At 41.7% G+C, this 20,550-nt stretch overlaps 1 protein-coding gene across 1 annotated transcript; it reads right to left on the reverse strand.

Annotated features, from left to right (window-relative positions):
- Positions 1–490: 490 nt before the first annotated feature.
- On the reverse strand, positions 491–13,945 carry LOC308081636 (tyrosine-protein kinase FRK-like; the record flags this gene model as incomplete). Its single annotated transcript, XM_080457994.1, has 6 exons — positions 491–669; positions 1,164–1,332; positions 3,298–3,458; positions 5,701–5,822; positions 8,876–9,155; positions 13,822–13,945. The coding sequence occupies 6 exons, from the start codon at positions 13,943–13,945 to the stop codon at positions 491–493; spliced, it is 1,035 nt and encodes a 344-aa protein (XP_080314120.1).
- Positions 13,946–20,550: the final 6,605 nt, after the last annotated feature.

Here is a 20,550-nt window from a genome sequence, read left to right on the forward strand (position 1 = left end):
CAGCTATATTTTTCTTTATTTTTCGTAGTTTTACTCCATTTCTTGATGTACAAGTGTGACAATAAAACACAGGAGCTTGGATGCTATTTCCTGACTCCCATGTCATTTTTTAAAGGAGTTTGGCTGACTGTCTAACTATGTACACTAATGTACACGTAGAGAGGACAGTACAGGTATAAAACATATCCCACTGGCAATTAACCCATTAAAACCAGGAAAGCCTCTGTGTCATTTTAGATTTTAAGTAGTTATAGCATGAGCATTACAATCATTTTAACCGCTTTCACCATTATGTCATACTTTGGCTATTCAAAAATAGCAGATATACAAGCTCATAGCGCGTCACTTGCTTCGTGAGCTTGTAGATCTGCTATTTTTTTAAACCGTGAAGATTTGCGCAAACCTTTGAACATATTATATGTTTTTTAAAGCGAACATTCATATCAAAAGTAGCTGCATGGATCCCCCCATCCCCCCAGCAAATTGAACCTTAAAATGATCCCTTACTCTGGAGGTACTTCAGCAGGCCGCCATTACTCATGAGCTCTGTGATGATGTAGATGGGTTCCTCCACGGTACACACGGCGTACAGCTGGATCAACTTAGGGTGATGCAGCTTCTTCATGATCTGGGCCTCCCTGAGGAAGTCCTCGGAAGCACCAATGGTACCTGGGAAGAGTGTCAGTTAATAGTTTTATAAATCAGTATTGGGTGATTTTTACCACACAGCGTGGGGGTACTCAGCTAACAAGGATGAGCCAAAGACAGTGAAGCCAAAGCCCCATGTGCTTAGAAACACCATGTCCAAATCTGCCAGCACAACACGCCCACCCGCCAAGAAACAGGCTTCTCTCCTGCATTAGCACTGCAGACAATTAACTGAGAATTGAATTAGAATACTCTAACACAAAACTCTTAACAGGCTATTAACTGATGAGCCAAGAGACCATGTCCTTTTGAACTTTAAGGTTTATGGTTTCCCATGAGTTTCTGTTGGCCATTAATACACATGTACGAAAATTGTATTTTCTGTTCTCTGAGGAGGAATAGCCATTACTGGACATAACTTTTATTCAGTATCTTACAGTACATGTAAACATCGTATTACAACACATGGTGTTTTAGGTCTGCAAAACAAAATCAGGGACAACAGTTTTATTTACCAGGTTTGAGTGTCTTCACTGCCACTGCTGTGGTGTCGTTCCACAGGCCTTCGTAGACCTCTCCAAACTGACCCACTCCCAGCTTCTTCAGCAGTCTGATGGAACCCCGCTCAATCTCCCAGTGGTCCACTGTATCGTAGGACAGACCATGAGTCTGTGGGGCCTCTATCTACAAAGAGCCAGTCACAATAGACACAATCAGATCAATCTTTCCATCTAAAACAGTAAAAAAAATATCTTAATGATGATTGTTGCGAAGTAACTGATGCCTAGCTTGAAGCCACCTAATCGGGGCAAGAGGCCAGCGTGATATCACACTTGCGACATCACCCATAGCATATAAGCTATCGTCCCCTAAGAATCGGTGCTTAGCCTCCTTATCACTCAACAGAGAAGACTATCATCTGTACCCAGCCCATAGGAAGGAACTAATCTTACAGTTCTGTCTCCGTCACAATTGTGACATTGCTCATAGGCCGCCAAAGGAAGGAACTTACAGTTCTGTCTACGTCAGGTGCGGAGATCCCGGGGGGACGGGGGGGGTTTGTCCCCCCCTAGCTTCAGATTGGAAGTCATTTAGAATAATAAAAGTTTTGATAATAAATCAGTAAAATCAGGCAAAAATAAGAATTAAGTAACATAACCTAACCCTAACCCTAAAGCCGAAATAAAGTAACAAAAAAAAAGAAACGAACAACATCCGCCAAGAAACTGCGCTTCACGCGTGGCGACCCCCCCAGCCTCAAGCCAGATCTCCGCCCCTGGTCTCGTCACAATTCATTACTCAGAGACTAAGCCTGGGAGAAGAGAGAGAGGTCCCAGGAGAAGAGAGAGAAGGAACCCTTACACAGTTCTATCCCGCTCAACCAGGATAATCATATCCCTACAGAAGAAGAAGAAAAGGCTATCTCACATTTACCATTCTGAGATTTAAGAGTGCAAATATCTCTCGTGCTGCGTTGTGACCAGGGCCGCATTTATGTCAGAATGGGCCAACCCCCCCCCCCCCAACGTTTTAATATAGTGCAAATTGCTAAAGGTGCTAAAACAACACTCAATCAATAATTTGATTCCAATTAACTTGCAAGCAATGTTAATATTATTATAAGCGTTTTAGCTTTCTTGCTTTTGATCCTTTTGACAGGAGTGTGCATGTGCAACTGTATGTAGGGCAGGCCTATTTTCTTTACATGAACATTGACAACATTTTCAGATGGGGGGTTAGCAAATACATATATTCATTTGGGGGTCCACCATCCAACCATGACATATTTGAGAACCACTGGTTTAAATAATAATAAAACATTTGGAAGCAAGCCCAAATAAGCAACCTCACTTTAGAAACAAGCTATAAAAAAACGCAACCCGCAACTACCACTATTAACAAGCAACTTTACAGAAAAAGAAGCCCAAAGTCTCTTACAATAAGCGCCAAATCTAAGCACAATAAACTTATTTTCAATTTCCCGAGTTTGTATAGCTTTCTTGCTTTTTATCCATTTGACACTGACAGTAGTGATGAATAACATACCAGCTTGTCGGCATCACTTGTCATTTTAATTTCACCGTCATAAGGATTCATCGTCACCCAGGATTCATCTTCACCCAGTTCCATAGCAGGTACTATAGCTATGTACTTCTCGGCATCGGGTAGGCCTACATCACTGGCCTACATTCAGCATAAACAGTAAGCAGTATAATGTCATTAATATGATACTGACCGAAAATCTTAAAAGAAAAATATAACAAGTATTATTTCTCAGTAGTTTGTCTTTCAGTATTGGCTTCTAAACAGGAAACTCATTGATATGGGGCTCCCCACCTCCCTGCACGCCCACGGTGGGCCTGGCCATGCTCAATGTGGGCGTGGCCAGGCCCACAGTGGGTGTTTCCAAGAATAAGGTGAATAGGGTTTAAGTGGTTAAAAACAGGATTATTTTATGAACTACGATTATATTGTAACATTAGATAAATGTATATAGATAAGTGACTATCATAATTATATGCCATGCATTAATTATGTTTGATAATAGTGTTGTTCTACTACCACCATCATGAATACAAATAGAGAAACTCAACGGAGAAAACCATTCATAGCTTTTAGTACACAATGCATACAGAATCAATGTTTCACCTTTTTGCATGGTTCGAACAGACACACACAAAGCCTGTTCTGCTTGGTGTAGTGTTCCACAAACTCCCGCAGTGTTACAAAGCTCTTATTGTTGGTCACGAAATAACGGCCAGCATCTGTTTTTCTGAGTTTGTAGTGCTTCACCTTCCCTCTGTCCAACACTAAAAGATAACATGCAGAAGGTTACTGTAGCTTGCTATTAGCAATAACCCAGTTTTATTGTCTCTGCCAGGACGAAAGGCATGGCGAGAGTATGTTTTGCCCCCTGTCCGTCTGTGTGTCCGTCCGTGTGTCATTCTGTCTGTGTACAGCTAATCTCTGGCACTGTTGGCTTGATCGCAGCGAAACTGTACACACACTCCCTGGATACCAGAGCAGAATAGGGTTACCAACCGTCCCGTAAAATACGGAATCGTTCCGTTTTTTTAAACTAAAAGACGTGTTCCGTAATGAACTGATACGGGACGCATTTTGTTCCCTATTTTGAGGTCGGGGAATCAATATGAATGACAGGGCGATTTATTTGAGAAATGACGGTGATTCTGCTGCCCTGCTCCCACTCTCTCCCCCTCTCGTTGCTGTGTGTGACTGCCTGTGAGCTGTGCGAGTCGTGTGTCTGGAAGTGCCTTCAGCTCATTGTGGGCAGCTCATTGTCTCATTTACTCATGACACGACCAATGAGAGTTAGCGCTTTCAGTGTTGCTAAGATACGGTCTCTGTAGAACATTTCACCACTATACATATCTGGAGTAGCCTATGGCTGAAGCATTGCATTTAATTTCCTTGTGATGTAGTAGCCTAATGCACAGGTTTTTGGGGGTTTGACCCCCAAAAAATTTTTCGGCCGCGCCCAGCATAGGTGTCCCTTATTTTAATCTCTGGGAGTTGGCAACCCTAGAGCAGAACCTCTGCCCCAATTTGTTCACATGGGTCTTTTATAGCGCCACCAGGAGGCCGATTTGTGCAAAACACATTTTTTTGACAGTACCCCTACAGAGTTAGTCCAAAAATCCCGCAAATCAGTACACAGTATCTCTATAGTCATTAAACAAAATAGGTCTTTCAGATTTTTCATATTCCATCCTGATTGGCGAAAATTGGCTTCCAAAGTTTGCAGGAGTACTCCGTTTTGAACAAAATGCATCAAATCATGAACACAGCATGCAATTTCCGTGAAATGTTGCACGCACATTCCCATTAGGCCGAAGAAATGCCACTTGAAAATGTTCAACTCAGCCTCATGGTGTCGCTATAACAGGCCGATTCGTGTTTTTACCTATAACTGCACCGATCTGTGTAAAACTTTGTATGCGCACTCTCTAGAGGCCAAGGATATATTAAGCCTTCAGATTGTATCCAAATTTCACGCAAATCGGTAGGTACAGATGATCTCTATAGTCATATAATCAAGACAGATCTGTTTGATTTTTCATATTCCATCCTGATTGGCTAAGATTGACATCATAAGTTTGCAGGAGTGGCCCATTTTGAACAAAATGCCGCAAATCAAATTTTTTCATGTTCCATCCTGATTGGCGAATTCCAAAAATTGCTGGCCCACAATAACCTACCTGACCTGGCGGAGACCTGTGCTCAAAGGAGCACTTTTTCTAGTTTTCCTCTGCTATGGTTTATTGGCAGTTATTAACACATGTTTATTAAATGTGATCAATCATATACATCTAAGACACTTGGGCTCATCATTGATGTAACATGGGGTTATTAGCTGCTTAATGAACTAAGTGGAATTTCAAATGAGGGGGTGGTCCTTCACTGGGTTTAATGTATGAATTACAGCAAGGTCCTCTGACACGGTGAAAGAAGAGATTAAGCCGGACCAAGATAAAGTTATGTTGCTTTTATCGGAGCAGAGTTAGTCATTTGTAACCCATTTTGGGCGGGAACCCCTATTTGTAACTATACCTTTCAGAACGGGAACCCCTTTTGGGGTTGTTGTTGCTACGTACAGTATATAGCAACATATATTTGTTGTAATTTTTTAAAACATATTTTAAGTTTTTCAGAAAACTTAGTTCAGGATTTAGAAGACGTTTTTAGAATCGGCCTCAGGTCTAAATGGGTTAAGTCGTTGACCTTGAGTGATCAATCACTTCAGTCAGGTGATGGAAAGAATTCGCTCTGAGCGAAGGTTGTATTTTTCTGGAATGAGGAAACATGTGTTTAGTGTATCCAGTTCCTGCTTTAAGCTTCTATTAGGAACTTTGCACAGAAATACATAGAGGTTAAGGTGCTACATAAAAAATATAATTAATTATAACATTAAAAAAAATATATATATATTATTGTTGATACTCAAGTCCACCAGGTTGATTGCATGGTTTCAGAGAAGAAAAGGGAAAGACCTATATGGTACAGCTTGTTGTCAACTGGAGATGAGATTACCTGAGAGAGAGAGGTCTCCTTTCTGACTTTCACAGTTTCTGATGAGAAAGGCTCCTTGCTGGTTCCCTCCAGCTAACAACAGCTTCTCTGCATCAGGTCTCTTTGTGTCACCAAAATACCATCTGCAAATCACAAAGGAAGCAGAGAGATACCTTATGGTCATCATTTGACTATGGTCGCTTTAGCTTTAATCAAGGGTCTCTTGGATAGGAAGGTCCTAGATTTAATATGATCATATTGTATTGATGAAGCCCCCTCTTGGACACTCAGAAAGGCCATTTGATTTGATTAGCGATTTTGTGATCAATAAGTCTGCCTTGAGTATGAAAATGTTTTGTATTTAGTCGAAAACATGCCTCCACAAGAAAGCACCAGTGTGGCTTAAGAGACTTGGGCAATATGCTACACATGAAGAGAATTCGGTATACAATCAACAAAAAAGATCACGTCTGCCTGAAAATAGGGCAGCCTCTGCTGGTCAACAACGAATTCTATGCACTTAATTAATCAGCTTCTAATAAAAACATGTACATTACTAAAAAACGATTACATTTCAGAGTTCCCTTCAAGCCTACTGAACAATCTTAATATTGGCCAAATTAAGCCTGCTTTAACCCTGACTTTCTTTTTCTGGTAAAACTTTCAGTAGGATAGACGTCGAATAATATTTTTTTTAATTATTTTTCCTGTGAGCATTCTCTGTGTATTTTTTTTAATGCATAATATATTGGACCAACAAATGTATCACATATACTGTCATCTCCTCTGATACTCTTTTGGCTGGTGTTCTGTTTCGTCCTCTTTTTTTTTTGTCTTTAATTTTTTCCCACTTTCTGCCCTTCTTCATTGTACCTTACTGGCAAATGTACTCTTTTGCGGTGGGATGGTTTGTGTTTGTCTTGTGCGTTTGTTTTTTCAGAAAACTAGAAGGGTTTCTATTTTTTTATTCTGTAAGCTGTGACAATCCTTCAATAAAACGTATGTTAAAATAAAATAGAAAGTACCAGTGTGCGATTTCCATGCTTGAAAATTGAGAATGATAAATAAATATCATCATTGCAAAAGCACCGTCATTATCAACATTCTAAACACTGCATGGTAATCACGGCCAGGTGCTTCTAATATAATGTATTATATGGTTGGAGCCTCTAGAAGAGTGCTTGCGGCCCGAAGGCTGCCGGTTTGATCCCCCAGACTGGCAGGGAAAATCTCTGGCGTTGAAGTGCCCTTGAGCAAGGAACTTGATCCAAAACCGCCTCAGTGGAGCTGCTCAGTGTCAAACAAAATAAGACTGTGGTTGTACTGGGCTAGCCTGGTAAACCCCTCCCTCCGGAAATATCATTTGTATTTGATTTCAGTAGTGAGTCTGGCATGGGGGCCGTTGACTGACAACCCCTTCAGCCAATCAGCAGTTTGTTCCCCTTCAGCCAATCAGCCGACATTCCATTTCGGTCGGCTGCACTCGGCTCCATTCGGGTTCACTCGGGTTCCACCTGATTGGCCAACCTCTGCTGTCAATCACAGAACAATGAGTGAGGACGCTGATAGGCACGTCTACTTTGTGGACGACGCAGAAACGCCAAAATAGGCTCCGGCCAGACTCTGGAAGGGGTGTGGTTTACCAGGCTAGTACTGGGCAGCTACCAGATGAAAAAGAGCATTCATTCTCATGCTCAGTGAACCTACCCTGTATAAATAAACATTTACAAAATATATATTCTACAGAGAAACATTGTGCCTTGAAAAATGTGTTATGACAGAACACATCTAGCCTATGGATTTCTTTTTTGGTTTTAAAAGGATTAAAACACGGTCAGTAGACTCTACAACAGTCTGATCATCAGATTGTGTTAAAGGGATAGTTCACCCCCAAAAAATGTTTTCTATCGATTAGTCACCCCATGGAGACTTGAATTGTTTTTATTCCTAAGCCAATAATGTGATGACCAGTGGACCGGTAGGCGGCGGTTCCGGTACAAAACACGCTAATCAGGTACTGCAAGTGAATGAAACTGTGGAAGAGTACTGTGAAAAGAACATGAAAAACTGTCTTACAGCTGGTCTGAAGAGGGTTTCTTATAGGGATGCTTGATAGGATGAAAATGCCATAACAGGCTCTATTTGTTGCATTTGTTTACAACATGATTCCAGTTTTTGACATAACTTTCCTTTTGGGTATAACTGGGATAAAAAAAATCCACACATAACATGCCTGCGTTCTAATCGAGTTTAGGCTACCCTCCTCCTGACATTCTGTTTTGTTTCTAGAGGTAAATTACAGTTGGGTTATGGTGGCTCCCCCTCTCTGGGAACACATGCATCTCAGTTGGTCAAGGATTGCATCTAGCCAGAGCACTCTCTCCTGTGCCATCTTCTTAAAAGCACAGAGATGGTTTGCCCACTCTCCCATAATCACAATTAGTTAAAAGTTTAAGAATGGAAGACATGCATATTTAAAACACTTTCACAAAACACACTGAACTTCTCACAAGAAACCCATTCAGCATGATTGTTTGTGGCCAGGGTGACGTATAGGCCTTCTACAGTATCTCATTATGTCACCCTCTGTCTAGTGGTACTACCTTGCACAACCAGTTTGCCTATCCACTGTTGTGGCAATTTGATGCTAGATGCGGTTATCCATTAAATGCCATCTGAAGCATATTAAAGCTTTGTTGATGATCTGAACGAATGATGATCACCAGAATTATTAACCTAGCCTATATCTTGTAGCTACTTCCTGGACATAGACAATGATTAACCACTTCAACCCAACACTAACAACTCACAAATGACAGAGGCATTGATTTTAAGGAATGTTTGAAAAGATAGGTCAGTATGGATATCATCATATCATATATAGGCCAAAATGTTCTCACAATTAACCCACTAATTTGAAACATGAATGACTGATTAAGTCCAAGTTAAGACACTTGGATAATTGGTCAAAAGAAGTTCAGGCTATGTCAGTGCAATTATTATTGCACAAATAAAAAATTACACAGCAGCAGTGGCATTAAAATAATCTTTTATAATTCTAATTCATACAAAAATGACCAAGACAATCAATGTTGTCCAGTCGTGTGGTGAATTTAATGTAATAATCTTAATTAATTGGGGGGGCAAGGCAACACGGGGGGTATAGTATAGTATACTGTAAGGCTACTGTACTTACGGCTCAGCGTCAATACTCTCCACGGGGGCCACATAGTTGGCAGGAATGTAACCTTTCTTCGAGGCAGAAATCCCGGTGAGTGCTTTGGCATACCACCACCAGTCCCCAATACTCTTGTCCAAAGCCTCCAGCTTATCCCCGGCATTAAAGCTCAGGTCCTCCTCGGTCCGGGCGGTGTAGTCATACAGAGCAATGTAAACACAATTCACCACGTTGTCCACAGTGACTTGGCGCAAAATCAAACCCGGGCCCCGACGCAAGGAGGGGGGAGGGGGCCCTTCTGCAAATGGCAATGGAGATGGTGCTGGGCACGGTGTGGTAACAAAAATCGAACCCCGGCCCCGACGCAAGGGGGGGGGAGGGGGCCCTTCTGCAAATGGCAATGGAGATGGTGCTGGGTATGGTGTGGTAAAAAAAATCGAACCCCGGCCCCGAGTCAAGGAGGGGGTTGGGGGCCCTTTCGCAAATGGCAATGGAGATAGTGCTGGGTACAGTGTATCGCTTGCTACCGCTCCGGTATACCACTGGTTGTCCATCCCCGGGAGTTTGCCTGGGAGTTTGGATAAAGAGACGCCGGGTTTGGGGTTGGCTATATATTTACCATCTACGATCATGTAGCGGACATGGGGTAATAATTATGGGAAATAATAATGATAATTATGAAAATATTGAAAATATTTTCTGAAAAATCAAAATATGAATTTTCACCAAAAATTAAGGAATTGTGCAAATTAAGGGATTAATTTGCACCTCAACACAACCATGAAAAAGGCTACGCAAGAATCTTTGACACAGTATGATGCATGGGTTCTGGTTAGGGAATGATTGGAAATATTTGCTTGAAATCATTTGGAAAAAGGACCTTCGTTTATATCAAAATAATGTGTTTATTAAGATAAATCCTAGGATAATAAAACAACCAATGAAATGGGGAAAAGAACAATAGATCAGTACTTCATAAGGTGATGAAACCGGTTAAAATCTCAACAATATACAACATAACAGATCTACAATCTAATCAGATCGAATGGCCACATTTTAATATACTAAAGGAGAAGAAGGGATTAAAGTCATAACGAAAAGAGAAAGATCAATGATCAAAAATAGCTCATCTGCCCTCAAAACTACACTCAGTTGCCACCCCACATGTGAAATGCATTATGCTCGCCTGTCCATTGGGGGAGGGGCGAAGATGATTCTTTGGTCTCTGGTGGAGAGACCATGAGGCTGTGGCTAGCAGGTTTAGCTAGTGTCCAGGCAGTTGTCATCTAGGAGCATCTGGCTTTGGCTGGAGAGCGTCCTCAGTCTCCACTCAACTCGGATTGAGGAGACAGGATGTGTGGCTTTTGGCCCACGTGTTAGAAGGAGCGGAGCAGCTTTTCAGCAGGAGCAGGAGCAGGAGCAGGCATCTGGCTTTGGCTGGATGTAGGCCCGTGGTTCTTCTCGTGGGGTGGACCTGAGGCGTTGGCTAGCATGGATAGCTAGTGTCTGTGCAGTAGTGTAGAACAGGGTGTCACCCGTGTGGAGAGGGGGAAGGGACTTCTCGTCGACCTTCTGTTGTTGCGTTGTCGTCAGGAGAGAAGCGTGGGGGGATTTGGCACCCCGGAGAGAGCAGAAAGAAGGGACTCAGGGATGAGTCGACCCCCTGGTCATCGAGAGCGTGGTGGAAGAGAGAGAGAGAACTGGGTGACCAGTCCTCTTTATAGTTGGAAGGAGGGGTCTTCCTCCTTCTTGGCCCATTGGGGGCGTGTTGAAGGCGGCTGTGTGTGGCAACCTTCCTTACTATTATGAAAAACTAAACTTATCTGCTAAGTACCTTGGGGATTTCCTATTAATCCATTGGACTGGATATTTGGAATCACAATGAATTAAGAATTGTCTAGGTATTAAACATGACCGCATTATATCAACTAGGGAGCCGGTAAGCATTGAAGCCTAGTTAACAAGAGAAGCATCACATTTAAAAACACAAAAGTTCATATTATTGTTGTAGTCCTTGTACAGGACAATAATTATATATTTTAAAGTGACAAAACATGACACAGTTTATTCACATTCGCTTGTTTGCTCATTGTCTTGTGCTCAGTTAGTGTGTCACTGTGCTTGGTGACGACATTCCAACATGTCGTAAAAGTCCCAATTCTCTTATCTGCTAGCAAGGCAGAGAGAGAGAGAGAGAAAGCAAGTCTCTGACGACATTCCATTGGGCAATAAAAGCTTCCCTTTATCTCAAAACATACAGGATGCTTTAGAGCTCTGCGTCCAAAGGGGGAGGGGGGGGTCTTTGCGATGAGGGTCCACTTGGTTATGAACTGGAAACCATATTTAATCTGCCTTCTATGTTCATACTTGGTCCGCCATCATCTCTACAGACCTCCCCTAGTTATCAATGTCAGACGAAACGGAACGTTGACGTCACGACCTTTGATAACACAAAAGAAAATGTGAGAGGACAACAGGAACATAGAAATCATAGCATCTGCATTCACATGTCAATGGCAACTCTTTCCTTAAGCTGATCTAGTGACACTGGATCCGACTGTTTGAAAGAAAATTACCTATTAGGCATTGGCAGTCACTGTCTGACTACTTATTTCTGAGAGGGCTTTTAGGATAATCACAAACACCTAAGAAAACATTATAAATCGGAGAACAAAAAGGGAAAAACTCCTAAACATTCACACAACGATTATATGTAGTTTTGTCTTCACAGGTAGGCTTTGGGTTACCTATAGTGAAATGGGCCTAAGTGTACTGCTCACGATGGTGTGAGTGGAAATGTGGCGGTACAGGTACAGGTTAAAGTTTGTATGTTTTTTAGCTAAGGTTAAGAAGTTGCTGCAGATTTGAGAACCTATATAACAAGGGTCTTGCTCCTCCCCTTAGTCACATCCTGTGTGCAGAGACAAGAATTTCTATATAGCTGAATTGACTGAACAACACTACAAGTCTTAGTTGGTCCAGTTCCTGTTAACTGGGTTCTTGTAGCAACCATCATACATCACTATCAGTGTAATACACTTTTGGTAGGATAAAGAGGGGAAATCACACTAAATGTGGGTGGAGTTTACAGTGTACTTTGTTAGTAGCATGCTTTTAATCCACCTAGGGTTAGTAAAATATTCAAGCACACAAACCAGACAGTGTTCATTATCATAGAATGACTGAGGAGGTTAGTTAGGTGAGACACAAAATGAACTTGTTAAGCGTCTTGGGGAGAGGCCATGTTATTTTGAGTAACCTGATCTACCTTTTATGAACACATTTGACTGTTGACTCTTTACTATTTTACCAGTTTGATGGGGTGCATTTATACATTTGTTTGTATGTCAATGCAGTTTTGCTGCATGTCTATAAACATTGCAACCTGTTAACGCCAATGGAATGGAATCAAGCAGTTAACTTGACAAAAAGTTTTAAATTTTGAAAACAACAGACATATATATATACCGGATTAAATTTTGAAAACAACAGACATATATATATACCGGACCCCCCTGATGTTACAGATGAAACACGAACTGTTGTAAAGTGGTGTCATCTGAAACATACATTGAGAATAGTCACCGTGGTTTTGGTTTTTATCAAGGTGAGCTAAACGCGATTAGGACTTCTCCAATTGTTGTTGTCACGGATTGGGCTTGAATTTTGTGTGGCAGCGTGTGCGCGTGCCTTCTTTTGCCGTCGTGATTGTTTGGGGATCTCAGCTGGGAGCTGTTTTACACACTCAACAGGGTTCTCATGTTTTGTCCCAGAGTTATCCCGTGAGGGAGGGCGACCGCGGTCGTTTGAGGAGGACCGAGCACATCTCCAGGAGGGAGCTTGGTGGTCGTCCCCCCTGTATAAACCATGGTCGTCCTGTCTCTTGGGCTGCCAACTATCGATTTGGGCGTCAACAATTTTATGCGATGCCCTTTGAGGTTCATTGCATTCTCTATCAAAAGCTTGCCGTGCCAGATTGCGTAAATCAGCTGCACGCTTTTTAGAATTGATTCCAATAGGAATGTGCTTTTTAATGGAAGGGTGTAAATTATTCAAGAACAAATCCTTGAAATTCACATTTTCCTCCATATCCGGCACATTTTTGTTACCAAAAAATGCAATCCTCAAACGGTTATAAAAGAGATTAACTTTTTCACCTTCGTGTTGGCAGACGGACACGGCGGACAAGAGACCTCCTAAAGCTCGGTGGTCAGCAAATTCTTCAATTATCGCTTGACACAGAACGGGCCAATTTGCTCGGACCTCGTCTGTCTGTCGCCTGATAAAGCCAGTTACCTCGCGGTTTGCGGTTTGATAAATCAATTTAACCTTGGTATCTGTGTCACTTACACCACATTCTGCTAAGTGATAATCTATATCATCTAAGTAAATGTGTGTGTCTTTAGATTCACCGGGCTTTGGGTCGAAATTTGGGATGAATTTCGCAACTTTGGCTAAGTCGGTATTACTCAGCAGATGTGCCGGCTCGCACCCCCCCGTGGTTTGAGGTAGGGGTACTGGTGCATTCAATGCTGCATAACCCCAGGCATATGGCTCGAGGGCAGGTTGCCCGACCGCCGGAGGTATGTTCTGAAAAGATTGGAAAGACGGTAACATGGCGGGCAAGCCATTTGAGGCGTGTCCTTGGACATAGTGTTCAGCTCGAATGGGTGGTCTATCTACCAGAGGCTGCTGCTTTGTCACAGGGTAATGATCATAGTGAGGCTGACCAGAGAGTGCTTGTGATTGGCCTTGGAGGTCATGGAACCTTTTAGCAAAGTCATTCTCACTGATCCAATCACCCTTCTCGAGGAGCTCAGTTCTATCCTGCAATTGAGTGACACTGTCTTGTGCTATTTGTAACTTGACACTGTTTTGCATGAAGTTTTCTGCGATGAGCAGTTGTAGTTCACTGACAGTGTCTTGCAGTTGACCAATTTGCTGTTTGGCTAAGGTTATCTCACCATTTTGTTGCGTTTTCGCTTGCTCCAATCCTATGTTAAGGTTCTGTAGCATGGTGATGTAACCTGTTGCCGCATTCAGCATAGCTGTGTGCTGTTGTGTGGCCTGTACGGCTGCATCCAACATTGCAGTTTGCTGTTTTATTTGGTGTTGTGCCACTTCTAACTGAGTATTTTGCTGGCCTAAATCGGTTCTCAGCATTGTGTTGGTTTGTAGGGCACACCCCGTCTGTTCTATGTCTGTTTGACCTTTAGCTGTTTTAAAAGGTGTAACCAGGTGACATGCTCCAGTCTGACTCATATCTCTATCAAAGTCAAATTGAACAGTGTCTTGCAGTTTAGGGTCAAGGCTGTCTGTTAGAAACTCCAAGGCACGTTTTATTGTGTATACAATTGAGTGTAACACGTGACGTAGCCCTTTTAAAGGATCTACGTATATTAAAACTAACCCCAATATCACTGTAAACAATGTTATTAACTGCCCGATTATATCGGTGTAGCTGGGTGGAGTGGAGGGCTCAGACATCTTGTTGCGTTACTCGCTCTTTCTATGACTAATCAGTCGGACTCGACAGGGAAGTCTCACTTATGGGAAGTAAACTCCAAAAATTAATCAAAAAAAAAACTTCAATAAAAAAATAAAAATAAAAAAATTAATTTTTTATTTTTTTTTTTATTATTCAAATAATTTTATCCATTTATAAAAACCTCAGAATAAACGTGAACAATCTGCAAAGTATCTTTGGCGACCGAAACGTTGAAAAACTGACGGTATTATGACCGAAAATACTTTGCAATTGTCAGATCCATTGTGTTTGTTTCACAAAAGGTGAAATAATTTGTACAATACTACAGGTTAGTCTTAGAATAGAGTTAGAACGAGAAACTATACCCAAACTCAAAGTGTATTAACCTTTAAATAACATCGGCCCTTTACCATAGAAGTGTTTACACTGCCAAAGTATGGACTATTAGTTACTACAAGCCAGTCACTAGTATGAACAAAACAAAGGTGGTCTACTGTTTGTCTCTGCCTGTGGTTTTATGACATGCAAGACAAGGACCAGGCTTCCTCGCCCCCCCCCCTTCTGTTCCTGTTTAAGGGGTGTTCAAAAGGGGATGGGCTAGGTATGTGTGTACCGCTATGTGTCACTAAGTTACAACTGGCGCACAAGTCTGCTTGTATCCAGTTAAAAAAAAAAGTGTGACACAGTCTCACTTCTACCTACCAACTTTAGCAGTTTAATTATTGGTAGTTATTGGTTACACTAAGGATTAGTTAGTTAATTTTGTTTTTACTCTACAGGAAGTGAAGAATGCTGTATTTCAAACTTCCTCAACAATGGAGAGGGGCATCCAGTAATTACAATATCAAACTAAATTCAATGCAGATATATTAATCAATGTATCAAATGTAGGATATTTGACATTACTATTCTAGTAACGGATTTGTTCACGCCACTAGGGTATACACACGGAGGGAGACTCCATGGACTTAAATTTAGCTCTTTGTCAGATCGCTATTCCAACAGGCTTGATTATTCCGCAAGACCCCTAACTCACGAGCTTCAGATTATTCTGCAAGTTGGCCACTAGATGACGCCAGCATGAGTTCTCTAAATATCTGTGGGGGTGGAGAGAAGGGGCACGGTTAAAGTGCCCTTTGTTCTCTTATCACCACAGGAATTTAGATGTTTAGGAAGGAGACCTATTTTAAACAAAAGATTTTCTCTGGCAATTTTTCCAAGATTTCCAAATTTTCCAATCATTCTCTAACCAGACATCAGGGACTGTGCCTCACAACGGGGCACCACTTTATGTAGCTGACATGGGGTAATAATTATGGGAAACAATAATGATAATTATGAAAATATTGAAAATATTTTCAGAAAAATCAAAATATCAATTTTCACCAAAAATTAAGGAATTGTGCAAATTAAGGGATTAATTTGCACCTCAACACAACCATGAAAAAGGCTACGCAAGAATCTTTGACACAGTATGATGCATGGGTTCTGGTTAGGGAATGATTGGAAATATTTGCTTGAAATCATTTGGAAAAAGGACCTTCGTTTATATCAAAATAATGTGTTTATTAAGATAAATCCTAGGATAATAAAACAACCAATGAAATGGGGAAAAGAACAATAGATCAGTACTTCATAAGGTGATGAAACCGGTTAAAATCTCAACAATATACAACATAACAGATCTACAATCTAATCAGATCGAATGGCCACATTTTAATATACTAAAGGAGAAGAAGGGATTAAAGTCATAACGAAAAGAGAAAGATCAATGATCAAAAATAGCTCATCTGCCCTCAAAACTACACTCAGTTGCCACCCCACATGTGAAATGCATTATGCTCGCCTGTCCATTGGGGGAGGGGCGAAGATGATTCTTTGGTCTCTGGTGGAGAGACCATGAGGCTGTGGCTAGCAGGTTTAGCTAGTGTCCAGGCAGTTGTCATCTAGGAGCATCTGGCTTTGGCTGGAGAGCGTCCTCAGTCTCCACTCAACTCGGATTGAGGAGACAGGATGTGTGGCTTTTGGCCCACGTGTTAGAAGGAGCGGAGCAGCTTTTCAGCAGGAGCAGGAGCAGGAGCAGGCATCTGGCTTTGGCTGGATGTAGGCCCGTGGTTCTTCTCGTGGGGTGGACCTGAGGCGTTGGCTAGCATGGATAGCTAGTGTCTGTGCAGTAGTGTAGAACAGGGTGTCACCCGTGTGGAGAGGGGGAAGGGACTTCTCGTCGACCTTCTGTTGTTGCGTTGTCGTCAGGAGAGAAGCGTGGGGGGATTTGGCACCCCGGAGAGAGCAGAAAGAAGGGACTCAGGGATGAGTCGACCCCCTGGTCATCGAGAGCGTGGTGGAAGAGAGAGAGAGAACTGGGTGACCAGTCCTCTTTATAGTTGGAAGGAGGGGTCTTCCTCCTTCTTGGCCCATTGGGGGCGTGTTGAAGGCGGCTGTGTGTGGCAACCTTCCTTACTATTATGAAAAACTAAACTTATCTGCTAAGTACCTTGGGGATTTCCTATTAATCCATTGGACTGGATATTTGGAATCACAATGAATTAAGAATTGTCTAGGTATTAAACATGACCGCATTATATCAACTAGGGAGCCGGTAAGCATTGAAGCCTAGTTAACAAGAGAAGCATCACATTTAAAAACACAAAAGTTCATATTATTGTTGTAGTCCTTGTACAGGACAATAATTATATATTTTAAAGTGACAAAACATGACACAGTTTATTCACATTCGCTTGTTTGCTCATTGTCTTGTGCTCAGTTAGTGTGTCACTGTGCTTGGTGACGACATTCCAACATGTCGTAAAAGTCCCAATTCTCTTATCTGCTAGCAAGGCAGAGAGAGAGAGAGAGAAAGCAAGTCTCTGACGACATTCCATTGGGCAATAAAAGCTTCCCTTTATCTCAAAACATACAGGATGCTTTAGAGCTCTGCGTCCAAAGGGGGAGGGGGGGGTCTTTGCGATGAGGGTCCACTTGGTTATGAACTGGAAACCATATTTAATCTGCCTTCTATGTTCATACTTGGTCCGCCATCATCTCTACAATCACCTCAAAGTGTTTCTTCTTCCCATCGTCAATATCGGTGCCTCCGAACTCGGGCTTTGGCTTCTTGAAACAACTCATAAAACGCTGGCAACACGTTTCTTGAATCTCCGCGTTGGAAATCATTCTGCTGAGGCAATCTATAGGAGCAAAACTATTGATAGATTGTTATCCGCCCTTATGGTCCTATGGTTTACCTTGGAGTTGTTCTTGCACTTTATGTCAGCCGGTGTGGCTGGGTGAGGCAGAAAACAGAAGTTCCCCCGCGGCACGAAAAACAGGTCTTGAGAGCTGCAGCCTCTGTGGACATTTTTAAGAACCACTTGTGGAATGTCTTAGATTTCTTCTTGTGTGTGTTGTTTTTAATCATTTGTATGTTTCTTGCTGGACTTGCAAGGACAGAGTGTAGTGCGCCGTCCAGTGGAAACGGAATGCAACTACACCTCTAAATTAGGCCCACTATTAGTAGCCCTATGGTTCACATGGGTTACATTGACATAGCTGAAGGGGCCCATCAGACCAAAACAATGTTGCAGGCTGCCTGAAAGGCACTGACACTTTTAACCATATTAACATACACTTTAGATCCATAAGAAAATGGTACAAAATCAGACCCATCAGTTTAGGAGCCACAAAGTATGCCTACTGGGAATGCAGGGACGAACACACGTGTGTACTCACACTCTCACACACACACACACACACACACACACACACACACACACACACACACACACACACACACGTGCGCGCACACGCGAGCACGCACGCGCACACAACAATTTCAGGCAGAATCTTTAAATACACACTCCAAGGATTGAGAAAATATTCGTCAAGAAAACTATCAACAAGTATTTTGTAAAAAGACAAATATAGATGTAATCTGAACATCGTTGGCTCAGTTTTTTTTATTATTGCCCTAAAATAGAGTCAAGATATGCTTAATATTACCAATTTTAATTAATTCCTTGAGTCCAAATTGTATGGAATATGTGTTTGTTTGTATGTTGTAGCCAGGCTATACTTCCAGAGATGTGCTATGTTTCCCTATTTGGGTGTAACATAGGGTTAAAAATGAACCCTCTGGGATATTATTTCAGTCTGGTACACTTCAAGGATTAAGAAAATGCAGTTGGTAACTGCACGGATTGAGCTGAACTGTACTGGGCGCCTCGTCACTACTGTGGCGCAGTGGCGAGACGCAAAACCCGGATCGGATTCACCACAGCACTGGACTGGACTGTTGGTATTTGTAAACCCCTGATTCACTGACTTTCTTCATTCCACAGTTTTATATTAATTGCAGTGGCTTGCTTGATGTTGATGTATTGAAAAGGGTACCCTTGCATGAATTGTATGTTTAGTTTTATAATAAAAGGAACTATATTTTTATACATATACTTTGTGTCGTGTCATTCACTCTGTGTGAACGGGAGTCTGAACCTAGAGTAGTAACAACTCTCCCCAAAACCTGTTACATAACCACTTTATTTATTGGGTCTCTGGTTGTTTCCTTCAAAAGTTATGCTCTTTTCTATTTCTTCCATTTTCATGTTTGGGTTCAAGATATGTGTAATAAAAGGTAAAAAATTAACCCCATGGGACATCATTTCAGCCTGTTACCTGGCAGAATCTTGAAATACACACTTCAAGGTTGAAGAAAAACCAGGAGGCAGAAACAAATCCACCCTATTCACGTGGAGTGGACCCCACTTTCCAACTAGACTATTTCCTAAGTTTTCAAATGTATAAAATGTATAAAAATCTTTTGAAAATAGCAGATCTGCAAGCTCACAATGCATCGCGACGCATTGTGAGCTTGTAGATCGGCTATTTTCATATGTCCGAAATGTGTATAGGGCTGAAGAGGTTAATGTATGTTTTGTAATAGTAATCTAAATCTATAAAGTAACTACATTACATTACATTACATTACAGTCATTTAGCAGACGCTTTTATCCAAAGCGACTTACAATAAGTGCATTCAACATAGGTAGGGAACGAAAACTACTAATCACCAGAAGTCTTAAGTGCATTTTCTGCAAAAACAAGCAACCAAGTGTAAACCTAGCGCTAAGGTAAAAGTGCATTATATCAGCTACCTATTTCCTTAAACAGATGAGACAAAAATAGCTAAATCAAATGAGCAGGAGCTAAAACAAATAAGTGTATCCACTAAACAAGATCCAATAAAACAATACAACAATAAAACATGCGTTCGTACAACTAGTTAACAACGTGGTTAACAACTAGTTAACAACAAGTAGTAACTAAAGTTTTCAAATAATTGTCGTGGAGTAAAAGTATTTATTTTTTACTATTTGCCTCTGGGATGTAGTGGAGTAGAAGTAAATGTACTCCACTAAAGTCAATAATACCTCATATTTGTACTTAAGTACAGTACTTGACTTATGTACTTAGTTACTTTTCACCACTGTCTGTGGGTCTTTCTTTCCATTTTTCACACGTATGAATTGAATTGTTTAAGTTTTGCCGGCATACAAGTGCTTTAGCTTCTTAGCTAAAGTTAGCAGAAATAAAATGAACATAATAGGCCATAGGGCAGTTTAGCTTAATTCTAGTCACGCTGATTGATTGATTGATTGGATACTTTATTAACAGTTTTCTACTCTTTGTAGAGGAGGTCTCCCCGAACGCGTATGTTAAAAGTGCTGACACGAAGAACCGTCTCCTGTCCTGTCCAATTTGTAAATGGCAATGCTATAGCCTTTACAAATTGGACAGGACAGGAGAGTGCATATAGACCAATTATGTGTTTACCAACATTGAGACTGGACGCACAGGTGACTGTTTAATATAATCAATTCCCAACAGATCTCCAAACCTGTTATTTTGGGGTGTGCTGGTTTCAGTTCATTCAACCTCCTCTTGTGTGTTGGATAGTGGGGTGCGCCTAGCGAGACATATAAACTTCATCGCGCAACGGTATTGCGCGCTGAGAATAGCTGACATACAAGCTCTCAACCACGTCACGGATGAGACCGTTGTGAGCTTGGAGGTCTGCTATTCTCTGCGCGCGCCACCTTCGCGGGACGGAGCATATATTAGGCTTGACGGGCTCCAGCTGCGCGAGCCAAGCAGGTTCTGGTGCCCTGATCATAGAGCGCTCCCTCCGTTCTTATAACAGCCACTGGAG

Source organism: Gymnoscopelus braueri (genome assembly GCF_963280865.1).
Source record: "Gymnoscopelus braueri genome assembly, contig: SCAFFOLD_279, whole genome shotgun sequence".
NCBI lineage: Eukaryota > Metazoa > Chordata > Actinopteri > Myctophiformes > Myctophidae > Gymnoscopelus > Gymnoscopelus braueri.